At 36.9% G+C, this 15,704-nt stretch overlaps 1 protein-coding gene across 1 annotated transcript in view; it reads left to right on the top strand.

Moving 5' to 3' along the window:
- The window catches only part of chn1 (chimerin 1), a 32,997-nt gene extending 22,408 nt beyond the window's left edge, over positions 1-10,589 (top strand). Inside the window, exons 8-13 of the mRNA XM_056754952.1 lie at positions 1,622-1,706; positions 6,181-6,354; positions 6,832-6,909; positions 8,127-8,264; positions 8,694-8,799; positions 9,626-10,589. Coding sequence (XP_056610930.1) covers positions 1,622-1,706; positions 6,181-6,354; positions 6,832-6,909; positions 8,127-8,264; positions 8,694-8,799; positions 9,626-9,797 — 753 coding nt within the window. The 3' untranslated portion in view covers positions 9,798-10,589. The remainder of the gene's footprint in view (positions 1-1,621; positions 1,707-6,180; positions 6,355-6,831; positions 6,910-8,126; positions 8,265-8,693; positions 8,800-9,625) is intronic.
- The last annotated feature ends 5,115 nt before the right edge of the window (positions 10,590-15,704 follow it).

Genomic DNA, 15,704 nt, shown 5'->3' on the forward strand with positions numbered 1-15,704 from the left:
TTATTGTTTTTAATGTTTCAACATTCTCTCAAGAATAGTCTCAGTTCTCTCAATGTTACTAGTTCATTGAAACGGGTTGCCAACGCTTGTTAGGTGTGATTCACTTTTGGAGTGAATATAGGGATGTTATGCAAATTTTACCCAAATGTGATTTAAATACATCACCGGGGATGTGTTGTTGCCGTGGCAGCTGCTGCAGGTTTCAGGAGACGGGTCGTGAGAGTTATCAATCTGTTAAAATGAGTTATTTAAAGCCATTTCAGCCTTAGGTTTCAAAATGCATTTTTACATGCGCGTATGAGAAAAGGAGGGGATGGAGAGAGAGAGAGAAAGAGAGAGAGAGACAGATGGAGAGATTAAGACCTGATAGTGGATTGGTAAACACAGCCGTGTTTCCCCGTTTGGCTTTAACATCATCAGCAGGTACTAGTCCCCCAAACGCCCCCCCCCCCCACCCCACCCCCAGAGGTAGATCTGAACAACACAAACTGCTGACTGCTCAAACACTCGTTCTGCTCATTTATCTCTCCGTCTCGTGGTTCAGCTCCTTCAGCTCTCCTCTCGTGGTTGTTATTCTTTAAAGCGATGCTTTCAGAGTCTGAGATTTGTAATGGTTGCTTTGTTTGGTCTCACCAGGAGTCAGTTTAATTTTACAAATGGTTCAACATACACTGACTAAAGAAGGGAGTTTGAATCAAAACCCCATTAGCGTTTACAGCCAATACAGTTTTATTTGGTGCCCAGTATAGTTTTATTTAATATACTGTAAATATTGTAATATTTTAAAGCTTCTTACCAAATACCGTAAGAGTAGCTTTCCTGTATCTCAGTGGTTAGAGCATGGTGCTAGCAACACCAAGGTCATGGGTTTGATCCCACATACTTGGTAACAAATGTGCTGTAAAACGCAATGTAAGTCGCTTTGGATAAAAGCGTCCGCTAAATGCATAAAGAAATGAAATTGAGTAATATTATAAAATGGTTTGTTAAGAAACATAAGCATTAATGGTTGTATACCAAAAAATATTTGAACCCAGTTCAGTACTCCAGAGAGCCACACAATAACAGAAATGGAGAGAAAAGACTGGAGGCAGTTTCTTTGATGTACGGTATGAAACCTGCCGTGTCTTTGTCTTGTCATAAACAGCGTATAAATATCATCCTGATCTGTATAAATATTAAATCATTTATATGAAGCCTGTTTTATATGCAAATGGGACAGTTCTCTTGTTGATGTTAGTTTAATGTACACAGATTTCATCAGCTACACGTACGATGAGAGCATTCATAGGGACTCGGGGGGGGGGGGGGGGGGCTGCACCAATGGTCCCGTCCCATAGGAGGTGTTTATGTGCTTCTGATTGGCTGAGCTGTTACCTGGTGGAGACAAGAGAGCAGGGCTTTCCTGCTGATTAATGACCTCTCTCTCTCTCTCTCTCTCTCTCTCTCTCTCTCTCTTTCTCTCTCTCTTGTGATTGGATTAACCAGCAGTTGGATTTCACATGGCTTGAGTGGCTTTTTTGTACATTAATCTTTATTAGCAGCTTTCAGAGGCTAAGAGCATCTGTAGTTGTGTATTATTGTCCTATATATGATTGTCTTTTATGTTTTTTTTTTCAAGGTGCACACCTTCAGAGGGCCACACTGGTGTGAGTACTGTGCCAACTTCATGTGGGGTCTCATCGCACAGGGAGTCAAGTGTGCAGGTAAATGAACACAAACACAGAGAAAAAGGTTAACAGTGTCGTGAGTGGGAATCTTGTAGTTTTTGTCATTTTGACACAGCATACTTAATATACTGTAGTGTTTTATCTGAGAAAACAGTGTGTGCAGGAACACTGTGCTGTGCAAAACAAAAAGTGTCTTTAACATCAGCGTAGTTTTTTTATGTTAATTTTAGTTTATGTTTTAGCAGTTTTGTCATTTTCCATTTTCCATTTTCATTTATTTCTTATTTTTTAATATAGCTATATAAGTTTAATTTATTTATTTTTTAATATAGCTATATATGCTTGATTTATTTATTTTTTAATATAGCTATATAAGTTTAATTTATTATTTTTTAATATAGCTATATACGTTTAATTTATTTGTTTTTCAATATAACTATACAAGTTTAATTTATTTGTTTTTTAATATAGCTATATACGTTTACTTTATTTATTTGTTAACAAAGCTATATAAGTATAGTTTTTATTTATTTACAGTTGAATTTTAGGCCTATATTTATTTGATTTTTAACAACAGGATATATTATAGTTTTTGTTTGAGTTAATTACAATAACCCAGCTCAAAACCTTTTCTATAGTGTGTAAAATGACTTCCTCTGAGTGTAGTCAGACAGATTTTGGATTTTATTATTTCAGCCGATGCTAATGCTGTTTATTCACACACATCACATAATGGAGTGGTAGTGTGTGTAGATCTGATATAGGTCACTGTGTATGTGCAAATGCTCATTTGCCTGTGGAATGAACACAGACTGGCCGACATGCACAAGAAATAAATGAACGCATGACGGATACAAACTTTTAATCTTTCACAATACATGAACAGCGATGGATGCGCACATGATATCAATCACACCAATTTTCCCCTCAGTGTTCTCTGTTATTGAATTGATTTTAAGAATGGAATATGCTCAAGTTTCAGTAATGTTGCTGGTTACATTTAAGGTTGACTTTGTAAGTGCACACATGTACATCATTCTTCATTTCTGTGATTTTAAACCTAAGGCTCCATTTCGTATCGCATGAGTTGGTAATCTGGGCTTTGTTCAGCAGTGTGTCTGTGCGGAAGGATGTTGTGGTGTTTTTCATGTGTTTTAATCATTTATTTATAGGATAATGTGAGCCACACATATGTTTCCATAAAGCAGCTTCATGAATAATAGATGGGGCTGTTTTGAAAGCAGCTTGCGCTCAAAAACCCCTCATTCTGAGACCCCTTTACGCTACTTGTTTCCATCTCATTTTCTCACCTCTTCCCATTAACTCTCTCTCTCTCTCTCTTTCTCTCTCTCTCTCTCTCTCTCTCTCTCTTCTGTCTCTCTCTGTCTCTCTCTCTCTCTCTCTCTCTCATGCCATCAGAAAGTAGGGCAGGGAAATCTCATTTGATGTGGAGATTTGCATTCAGCGTTGTGCTCTGACAAGCTTTGTGCTCTCCATCGCTTTTTGTCTGAGTCTGAGTGTGTGTGTGTGTGTGTGTGTGTGTGTGTGCGCGTAAGATATTTGGGCAGCTGCCAGCGTGCCAGCCCCAGTTCCTGGGCATGTTATGCCACATTGCCTCATGAGAGGATAACCACCCCCCCTCCCCAGCCAAGTCCATCATGGCAGAGACTGAAAACAAAGCTGGCATGTCTTTATAATGAGAGGAGCCGCTGAGAGCTCACAACCCGCTCACATTAAGATTCACAGCTCATAGCGGCACTGGGTCACACAGAAAGGGGAAATTCAGGGTACTGCCTCAAAACACTTCCACAGTGATATTCTGTAAAGCCATCGTATCGAATTATTATAACTAATGGTCTTTAGTATTAAAATAGTTTCTTTTTCACAGTTAAACCTAAAGCAAACTGCGTTCTATAACACTTATTATATTAAAGTGATTTTTGTGTGTTGTGAGGATAAAGGATGACATGATTCCTGAACAAAGCCCTTAGCATCACTGCTCGTCTCAAGTGGCTTATTGCTTTTATTAAAAGTCAGCATTAGCATATCAGCGGTGTAAAGTGTTTTCCAGTGTCGTTGTCTGATAAAGAAAGGATATTTTATATGGTTAAAACAATAGATCTGACAGAGAGATAAGCTGAAGGATAGATACGTGTGTCACCTGAGGGCCGGGGGTCACCTCTGCTGAACAAGACCCCAGAAGACCTCAGCTGACAGACACAATGCATTGGAGATGTGCCCTCTATTAGCGTCTGTCTCCTCGGCTTATCAGACGCCTCGCTCTTCTTCTTCAGAAATAATTACAGTTCTGCATGGCTGAAGTCTCAGGAGAGCAGCGGTCGCTCAAGGGGCCTTTTTTATCACCAGGCATCGAATCTTTACCATAAGTGTCAGCAGATAAATCTGCATTTGCATTGAATGGTTTAGGTTACACTAGGTGCACAAGACAAAAATAAATAATGCGTAATATGCATCGTTTCGAGCCGAGGAAAACCAGCCACCGGCAATAGATACATGCAGTGTATGTTATTTTTGGGTCTTTGATGTCACAGTTCGTTTTTGTGTGTTGGTCTTGCGTTTAATATATTTATGATAACATGCTTTTAATTTAAGATTAAAAAAATTAGGTTTAAAAAAAAATTGTGTAACTCCAGTTATTGTATTGAAAGCAGGTAGACTGAAATTCGTAACAGAGTAGCTTGTCATAATATTTATAAATTTGTTTTTAACAATAATTTTGTTAGATTTTTATTAACATATAATTTTTTTAATTTTATTTTTTAAGTACTGCTATACATGGTTTCATCTTAACAACATAAACAAAGGTTTCTGCGCATGCACACTTTTGTGACCGCTACCTTAACTTCTGCTACACATTCACAAACAATAGAGTGCCTGTAGATTATTACTGATAACAAGCAAAAGAAATCGAGAAGAAGCGTTGCTTGGCTAAACATGTCTCTCCAACATTTTGAATTTAGACTGCAATACCAAACTCTGTGATGTCGATGTAACAATGTAAAATTAAAATAAAAAATTATTGAATCTTATAATATGATTTTGAAATTGAATATAAAACACTTGAGGGTTATAATAGCGAAGCTATAATTAAGGTTAAAATCTTAAAGGAAGCCTTAAAGAAGAGTAAAGTTAAGCCGTTGGCCTATTTAATGTGGAGAATGAGGTCTGGCGTAACCCTCAGGACATCAGTGTCCACTTCACCACTCTCTCTCTCTCTCTCTCTCTCTCTCTCCTCCAGGTTTTCCTCTTTGCTTACATTAAGCACATCTGTCTTTAGCTCTCTCTGTGTTGCTCGACTGGCTCATCTCTCTTTATTTGTGTCTGTTTTTCCGTCTTTCACTGTGCTTTGCTCTGACACATGCTTTAAAGCAGTTAGCCGGTTTTGAGCTGACATTATATATTAATGAGCTCATTTGCCTACATTAGCATAAGCTGTGAGAGCTCTGTGTCTGTCTGGACCGGTTGGGTGGACTCAAGGGTGGGTTACTGTTTTAAAGTATAGAAATCCGAATTTGTTGTGTTTCTTACTGTTAGTGTTTATAGAGACATTTGAACATTTAAGTGTTTTGCTAAATCTGTTCTTGTGTTAATTGTTCAGCCCCAGAGAAAATGTTGTGTTGAAGAAGATTCTGCATTGTGTTTTAAGTATAAAAGTAGTATAACACGTGCCTGTTAGAATTGCTTAAGAGAGAAAACCAAAAGCAATTGAGGGGATTGTTGAAACGCATGAAGATGGAGGCGTCAGATGAATATATTGTAGAAGTAAAATAACCTAGATTTGGGTAAATTTGATGAGAAATGTTTTAAGATCTTTTATAATATTGACTTTTGTTTGCAGACCAGTCAAATCTGAGCTCAGTCTTCATTGTTGAGATCTCTTGTAAAACTCTTATGACAGAGATATTAAAGGGGTTCTTCACCCAAAAATGAAAATTCTGTCATCATTTCCTCACCTTCGAGTATCGAATATCTTCCTCTGTGTTCATCAGAACAAATACATTTGAAAGAGCGAAGTATCCCTTTAAAGAGATCTCATCTGTGATTTGTCCCGTATGAGTAGCGCACGTTTATTTTTTAGGGTTATGAAGCTATTAGGTGCCTGAAACTTCTCATGCATTTTTCATAAGGAGCCATTTGTAGTCCTCCCTTGTTCAGTCATCACCAAGGTGAAAGCCATCAGCCAATCAGAGCTTCTGAAATCACTGATCAGAGGTCAGCAGAGGTCACCGATTAAGCTCGGCATGCTGGGAAAAATGACCAGGATCTAATTAAAGCCGAACATTTCAATCTCAGGATCGATAGTATCTGCTGTAAAACTGCTGCTGTCGACACACGCGACATTAATTCTGTGATTTCAGCACATGGCTGAACAGTGCTGGATTTATTGCTCCGTTTGCACTTCATTGTGTCAGGAATAATGAAATAATGACATGAATCAGCTGTGTTGACAGTAATGTGACGTGAAGGGAAATGTTTTCTTTGTTTTCAGATTGTGGATTGAATGTTCATAAGCAGTGCTCTAAGATGGTTCCCAACGACTGTAAACCGGATCTGAAGCACGTGAAGAAGGTGTACAGCTGTGATCTCACAACACTGGTCAAAGCTCATAACTCAAAGCGACCCATGGTGGTGGACATGTGCATACGAGAGATCGAGTCACGGGGTGAGAAAACAGCTCATTGAACGTGTACTACAGATTTATACCGGAGACGCATGAATGTAAACATTTTGGCAGATGTCGATATCTTGAAGGGATGGTTCAACCAAAAATGAGGATCAAGTCATTGTTTACTCGCCCTCAGATTGTTAAAAAAACAAAGTTGAACACACAGGAAGATATTTAGAAGAATGTCAGATCTTGGCCCCCATTGCCTCCCATGGTATTTATTTTCCATGGGAGGCGAGATATGACATTTTTCCAAATTTCTTCCAGTGCGTTCATCATTACAGCAAAGTTTATACAGGTTTGGACCAATCTGAGGGAGAGTAAAAAAAACTTTTGGGTGAAGTTTCCCTTTAAAATGACTACATTTCTCGCTCTCCAAAATGATTGTTGGTATCATACATGTGCTATTAAATCATATTGAGCTGCTTGTTTTATTTATTATAAAATAGTGTTTATCATGATCTTCTGTGTCAGGTCTGCAGTCAGAGGGTCTGTATCGCATCTCTGGGTTCAGTGAGTTAATCGAAGATGTGAAGTTGACGTTTGACAGAGGTGAGGGCTTTTATATTCTGTTATGTTCAAGATACGGCTGTCAAACGATAAATCGCGATTAATCACATTCAGATAAAAGTTTGTGTTTACATATTACATGTCTGTGGAATGTGCATATTAACTTACATTTATTAAAAAAATATAAAAGTGTATAAACGTTTGTATGCAATGTAAATTATTGGTAAATATAAATAATTCATCTGATTTTTTTCATAAATATATATATTTATTTATGTGTATGTTTTTGTATTTATAAATACAAAATGAATATGCATTATACGTATAATTCAATACATATTACAGATATTATGTAAACACAAACTTTTATTCTGGAATCGATTAATCGTTTGACATCCTTGCCCACACATTCCTTCACAAACACATGCTTTACACGCATATCAGTGTGTGTCATGCTGATGAATTCAACACGAACACAATGATGTGTTTTCAGGTCACTCAGATGCAGAGCTTGTGGGTTTATGTAATGTGAAATAAACTCTTAGCTGCTTAAACCTTAAAGTTGCACATTTGTGAGCGGAATTATGCCCATCTGTTCACCTTCACACACAAAACTGTTTCATAATGACACTCGAGTGACATCAGTAGCAAACATACAGGGAAAGAGAAGATAAGCTAGAGAGAATAACAGACGATGGGGGCGGTAATGAAGGAGGTATAGAGAGACAGTAAATTACAGACTGAAAAGGGGCTGTGGAACATGATGATATCGAAAGAAGGGATTTAAAGGGGCCAAAAATGATCAATCTTTCATTTATTCACCTTCATGTCATTTCAATCATTTAGCTTTTTCCGGCTGAACACAAAAGAAGATATTTTGAAGAATATTTCTAACCAAACAACATTGAACTTCCATTATATGAACACAAAACCACACATTTCTCAAAATATCTTCTTTATATATATATATATACAGGGTTTGAACCACATGAGGGTTATCACACAATAAGACTCACAATATAAATTTTCGATAATTTTTTTTATCATTTTAAAGCTCAAAAGCAGATTTTGATCAAAATGCTGAAATACTGTCAACACATCAGCATCACGATACAGAAATACTCCGAATAATCCAAAGTTCTGCTCTAGAGTTCATTCAGTTGTCATGATGTACAGTAAAGGCTGAGATCTCTCTGAAGCTCAGCGTTTCTTTGATCTGTGGATTTCTAAGTGTGTGTGTTTGAATGGTTTGTGTTCAGACGGGGAGAAAGCTGATATCTCTGTGAACACGTATGAAGACATCAATATCATCACAGGTGCTCTTAAACTCTACTTCAGGGACTTGCCCATCCCTGTCATCACATACGACGCTTATCCACGCTTCATCGAGGCTTCAAGTGAGTCACACACACACACACACACACGCATGTCTGGTATACTATCTCCGTGGGGACAGTCCATAGGCGTAATGTTATTTATACTGTACAAACTGTATATTTTATCCCCTTAACCTAAAGATCATATAATTTTTTTATATTGTTCTATACAATTTATAAGCTTTTTTGCCCATGGAGGAACCTCAATTTTGGTCCCCGCGGTGACACGAGTCCCCATGTGTTGATGTGCATTCACGGTTTAGGTCCCCATCGGGATATAAAAACATGTCCACACATACACACTATTTCTGTGTCTGCACAGATGTAGTTAATGTTTACCTCTCCCCTTAAAAACACTTTTTCTTCCTGTTGTTTACACTCTCTCAGAAGTGTGAGTGTTGATGTGGTGGATTTGTTTCTCACCCTGTCATACGTGTTTGTGTGTTTCAGAGGTCACAGACCCTGATGAGCGTTTGGAAGCTCTTCATGAAGCTCTGAAACAGCTTCCACCCTCACACTGCGAAACTCTGCGCTATCTCATGGCACATTTAAAAAGGTAAGAAACATTTCAGCACAGGTCTGTTATATTTAAAAAATAAATATATATATAAAACTGATTATTTAAAAAAAGTATTATTAACTATTACTTTCTTTTAATTCTTTATGATTTTGGGACATTTGTATATCAAACATGTTATATCTTATTTGTTTGATTTTTAAAATTGAAAACATGTTCATCATTAAAGGGTCCTGAATTCATTTGTATCGTTTGAATTTTAGCAATTCCGATTCTTACCGATTCCCAGTTTCAATTCCACAGTTGAAGTAAAACACTTAGATATCATCCTGTTTGGTCATTAGCCTGCTTATTGACTGCTTTTCAAATATAGACCCTTACAATTTGTATTACCGTAGTTTAAATACATCATTGTTAAACTGTAGTTACTATAATGAAACTATGTTAAATTTGTGGTTGCTGTGCTATTCCTCAAATACTATAGTTAAACAATGCTTACTATAGTAAAAATATGCTTAATTCTCACAGGCTTTTATTGAGATATCAGCAGATCACAAGTTAACACATGCACATTTCTCAAAGAAATATGCACACAGGAATTGATCGAAAAATTCAAATTTCAAGTATCCGATTCCTAACTGGAATTGATTTTGGATTGCCAACCCTATGGACTGTGCGCTGACTTTTCTTTTTTTTAGAAGTTCGTAAAACATATATAACACAAATGAGGGAACATTCAATGTTTTGATTTATCAGCCAGTAAATCCAGACAAAACCTCACATCTCTCTCACATGTTTTTAATCTCCACTGTAACATATTTTATGTCCAAAAACACACTTACTATAAATGTGTGTGTGTGTGCAGGGTAACAGAGAATGAAAAAGACAACCTGATGAACGCTGAGAATCTGGGGATCGTATTCGGGCCGACCCTGATGCGAGCGCCCGATCTGGACGCCATGACATCTCTGAACGACATCCGCTATCAGAGGCAGGTGGTGGAGTTACTCATCAAGAATGAAGACATCTTCTTCTAGATTCTTCTAGCAGCTGCTCTTCTCTTTTACTCCGTCTGGACTTGAACATGAAGGACTCTTGTAATATAGAACTTTTTTTGGACCAGTACTTACTAACACCCCTGTTCCTCCTCTGATGGATGATGTTCCTGTATCTTGCATGTCTTCCTCCCCATTTTTGTCGGGGTTTGTTAAAGCTGACGGTGGGCGCGCTGTGCTTCAACATTGCTCTTCTGCTGGAGTCTGACGGATTGTGCTTCTGTTGTTCCTGCCGTACTACAAACAGGCGTTTTGTTTCTTTTTTGTAAAACGTTGTGAATTTGGATAAGACACAGTCATTTTTGGAAACACTTTATCTGAAGAGCCATAAATAAGGATGATGTCAAATTGTGCAGGCGTAATAACCCTATTCATGTGATCTGAATAGTCATTTATCTCAATCAACCTGAGGTTTTGTACTTGAATATGAGGTTTGTTTTTTCATAATCCTGAGTGCATGGATCAGCCGATAAAGTGTCAGGAGTGATTTTTCAGATTCTGAATGTGTTTTATTTTCTGGTTGTTTTTAATTTATTCCGTCAGGTTTATCTGACTCTGCCTTTACCAGCAAGACCTCCACATGAGAGTCAAAAGACTTCTGCAGTAAACACATATTCACACACAATATTTACAGTCCGTGTCATGATCTTTAAATCTGCCTTTAGAAAAACCTGTTGCACTCTTAATGTGACTTCTTGATGTTTTTGGTTCTGTTTTTGTAATTGATTTGAGCATGAAGACATTAATTTATTAAATTGTACTTTTAGAACTGTGTTCTGGCTTCATCAGTTTATTAAACGCAAAACAAAAATGTTCTTTTCAAGCCGCAATCCGCAACTTTTAAGGTTAAGAAAACAAAAATATGTACATAAGAACATAAAAATGCAAAATTGTGATCCTACCTTACCACCTAATCTTCTTACCATGATTCACATCACCATAAACTTGATCATTAAAAATTTGATCCGTCGGGTTACGGGAAATAATGTTTAACCCACTTTAAGATACTGTAAATTCAGGTGCCTCTTATATTCGAGAGTCACACGTAAATTATTTTTTAAAAGATTTATTAATATTTTGGACATAATTTGGATTTTTTACTTTATAGATTGTGGAACTTTATTTTATGAGTTGTTTTAAATTCTTAATCACATGAAATAGAGGAAGATTCTTTTTTACATTTGATCAAAATCACATAATCTCATGCAACTATAATCTAAGACTTTAGAATTGAGTGCAATTGTCCGCCTCAAAACCCTAAAGAAAATTAGAAAAATGGCTAAACAAAATGTCTTTTAAGTAGAGAATTTTGTTGTCATAAATTACAAACCGACATGTATGTTAAACAAGCCAGCCCCAAATACGCTTATTATCTAAAAATAAGGTACATTACACGGCTACACTTCCGTCAGCACAGAAATTCTATGTCATATGTCCAATTTGTTTAGTTAAGCATGAGAAGCCAGCACGTTTAATAGTGTAAAGAAGTCAGGATGCATGAAATAGCATTTTACCTCATCTTTAAACCTGGTTTTCATGTCCTACTGTGCAATTTTTTTAAAAATTCTTCAAATATTACTCAAAATTAACAGAAAATAAAACTTATATAATGCCAAGTTTGACCTCCAGAGGTCTACTGTATGGTCGACATTTAATGAAGGTGAAGGACATCCTACTGATTCTTATGAGAGAAAGAAGCACTGTTTGCTAATGAAACGCTTTGTGTCTGTATGAAACATGACTTTAAATAAAGCAGAACTGTATGTTTAATATTTAAAGTGACACTTTAGCTGAGGTCCACCGAGCCCCGGGGTCTGTCTCGGTCATAGTGATTTATTTAAAGATGAACAGAGACATCAGTGGTCCTGAGGCGGCCCCTCCTCCCACTCACGGCCGGTTTTAATTGCTGAATGTACATGCAAATACATCAGAAGAGATTTGCATAGTTAATCCAGAATGACTGCAGTGACTGAAATATTTCAAGCCTTTATATCCCCACCCGTACGTCATCACGAGTCAAAGCGCATCCCTTCCACAGAGCTGTAGGGCATTGTGTCTGGGCTGTGTTTCAGATGTTTCACATCAGATCTTCTGTAGAGATTGCATTGTTTTCTGGACACACGGCTCTCCCTCATTTATGACCCTTCTGTTAGCTGCCCGTTCTTTATTTTCCATGAAATCCCATTAAATTATCGTCTTTTGTTCGGGCTGGTAACCGTGAAATGACCGTCGCAGATCCTGCCGTAAAAAGACATGATGCTTGACAAACCTCCATCAGTCTGTGTTTTTTTTTGTGTGTAGCTTGATGCTTTATCACACAGTGCTGTGAGATTCAAAATTCACAATTCCTATGGAAATTTTACACACAAATGCAATATAGAAATCCCAATAAAATATAAAATCAGTCGAAAAATCACTTTGCTGTCTTTTTTACAATTAAAGCTATCATGTTACTCCAAACTTATGACTTTCTTCAGTACAACACCTAAAAAACAAAACCTATTTTTTTCGAGGAACCAAACAACACTGGCCCCAAACTTTGATTGTTTAAATACACAAAACCACTGAGACATTTCTCAAAATATCTTATTTTGCTCGTGCTCATATGCAATACATGTGTTGGACAACATCACAGTGAATTGATTTATTTTTGGATGAATTATCTTTTTAAGACAGGCGGCATTCAAGAATGTTTACAGCCGCGAAAAAAAAATTAGACCATTCTGAATTTTCATTTAATCAACATTTCTAGATGTATTGTGTTGATTCCAGTTCAGTGTCTGTTGAATTTCAATAAAATCAAAAGGATTGACTTAAAGTCATCCAACAGCAATGACTGACAGCATGACAAGATGCGTGAAAACTGTGATCAAAATTCAGATTATCACATAAAATAATAACTTTTAACCTTTTCCTAAATACATGTAGAAATATGACTGTTGTGTTGTTTTAAAGTGAATATGAACTTGTTATCTTTGCAGTATTTGAGGTCTGGAAAAATACAGAGCATCTTTTTTGTTATTTTCACCTGTTTCTCCAGTTTTCATTTTCAGCAAATACATGCAAATTGAAACAATATTCTTTATTAGAAATTTGGGATAAATATTGTTCGTAGTTCACAGAATGGAACAATCATAAGAGTTTTACCTAGAAACATATTTTCATTTTCAGTCTCCAGAGTGAATAGATTACTTATATTTCCACCTCAGATTCACAGCAGTGCCTTTAGACAAAATACACCAAAAGACAATCATTTATTGAGAGAGTTCCTGTATAGATGAGTAATTCATCTCTATTAGTAATGAGTCGGGCACTGCATTAAAATGTGCTTTCCACACCACTCATGATCCCACAGTGCTGGAACCACACGTACACGTACACACACACATACACACACCACGACTTGAGCACAATAATAAATCACAATTTCACAGGATATGTATTTGTATTTGACCTGTGAAATAAGTGACGTATGTGGGCTGATTTCCACACAGCGCTCTCTCAAAAGACATAAATATTGAAATGGTTTTCCAGTGACCTCAAACACTCTCCTCTGTCGACTCTTGCATATATGGGTCATTCTCAGGAAATAATGCAGGTTGGGAAAAACAATGAAAATGATTCATTGAGATTAAACAGTTAAATAATGGAATATCCTCGTGACGTATTTGTAACCTTAATGCCAGAAAATCAAACAACAAAGTAATGTAATTCACTTCGGCGTCCACAGACCGAGCTGTAATGCACAGAGCTGAAGCTGATGTTTGGAAGATGGAACTCTCCCAGCACGTCGGTAGCAGATGTTCAGCGTGGTCCCAGTGTTTCGACAGAGCTTTTAAAAGGCCGGTAATCAAGTGTAAGAAGCAGATTAGGAGAAGGGCGGTCGGTTTGCTCCTGCTGGGATGTAAAGGGCTCTTGTGGAAAGCTGCGTGTTTGACTCTTTCAGTGGGGGTCTCCTGTCCTCAGTCAAGGTCGAATAGCTTTAATATTTGCAGGGGTGGCAATCGGGGGGCTGGATTTCACGCGGGGGGGCGGACGGGGTACTGATGTCTCTTAATTCAGAGGTTGCCAAATCTGACAGTCCGGCCCTAAGTAAGATGAATGGACGATGAGTGGACTGCGGTTGGCTCGCTCCAGCACCATTTCGGCCGGATGGGGGAGGATTTTACACAGCACAGGGGTGGGGGTTGATCTTCCAGATTTTGGGCTTGGCAGGTAATTTTACTGTGAAGGGTGGGCCGGTGTTATTGTGGTTTAGGAAGGTGTGGGATCAAGGGCAGTGGGTGTGTGGAGCTGGTAGGAGGCGAGCAGCTGTGAAATCTGGGAAACCAAATCTAAAGCAATGCAGTCAATCACCTTTGTGGAGTAATGGAATAGGACACACAATTTTCCACCCTGTGTGTGCACCCGCATTTATATTCCGCATGTGTCTTTGCAGATACACTGTTAGCCATAAGAAACGCTACGATGGAAAACTAAATCCTTGTACAGTAAGGGTAATAGATGGCTTTGTCATTATTAGTTTACTAAAAAAACGCTGCAATTGTTTGTTCTTTCAGCCTCAGACAATCACATTTATTCAATATAAAAGTGTACTTTTTTCATCCACATAATAGAAACACTTCATTTTACAAAAAAATAATCACACCTTTTTCATAAATGTGATTTAATTTGTACGTTTCATTGAATTGCTTGTAATTGGGATGAAGTAAACATCTGTAAATTTACATGCATATTCATTTATGTACTTATGATTTACGATATACATTTTTGTTCGCTATAACACATACTGTAAATTTGTAATAATGAATGGTGAAACGCTCAATGTCAAATGTAGTTTTTGAAGGTAAAGGTATGAATATTTACGCTGAATATCTCTAAAATCTTGTATTACAATGTTGTTATTTTACTGTCAAATACAACACAATATATGTTTTAGTAAGTAAAAATACAAGTCACTATATAATTCACAGTGTAATGAATTAAAATTATGTTTCCTATAACTCCCAGATTTGAGCATGCTGCATAATGTTTCGATCACTGCATACAGTATTTTGTCACAAGTATCATTTTAACAGTATTATAATGAGGAAAAAACATTTACAGCAGATTACAGAGATAGTTGCTAGTATCACAGAGAGTTTTAACAACACTCACCTCAACTCACAAACTAAAAGAATGATCAACAACAAAACAAAAACGTGAATTCTCATCATCTGTGAATTTTGGTGGTAATCGAACATCTGCTTGTAATACAACTCCCCACCAGCAGAGGTCACTGTCTTCAGATGTGTGTAACCACCAGTCAATGTTTCTCAACTGTGCTACATTTTCACAAGACACATAGATGATTGACAGTTGATGGTTAATGTGAACTTTAATCCCTTCTATTCAACGGTAAAGAAAAATTATTTATTTTGTAACCTACAATTTACGTCTATTTTGTTTGCCAAATTGATATATAGCCTAAGTACAACTAATTATTTTGATCTTCTAATATCATGTTGTTTGGTCAGAAACAAAGGTCCACAAACTGCCCTCTGAAACCATTTGTCATGTTTTTTGATGACAAAAGAGCAAAATCTTTCATTAACCTAATGTTTATTATTTCTGCATAAATGTAAATGCATGAAACGTTAGTGTTTTAAAAATAAGTTTATAGCCTACATTTATCACCCTCCCCCAATGATGCATTGCTTTGCTGTTTTTAACACCATTGAAAATATACAATGTATGTTTAATAATAAAATAGAATATAGGCCATATTTCGTTTTAACACTGTATATTCACAGTAATGATATGTGTTCTGTGGCTTCACATTTGTATTGTATTTTTGTAATGCATATGATTCTGTATTATGCTCTTAATCGAGGTCTGTCTGACGATATG

The sequence above is a fragment of the Triplophysa dalaica genome, chromosome 8 (assembly GCF_015846415.1).
Source record: "Triplophysa dalaica isolate WHDGS20190420 chromosome 8, ASM1584641v1, whole genome shotgun sequence".
Taxonomy (NCBI): domain Eukaryota; kingdom Metazoa; phylum Chordata; class Actinopteri; order Cypriniformes; family Nemacheilidae; genus Triplophysa; species Triplophysa dalaica.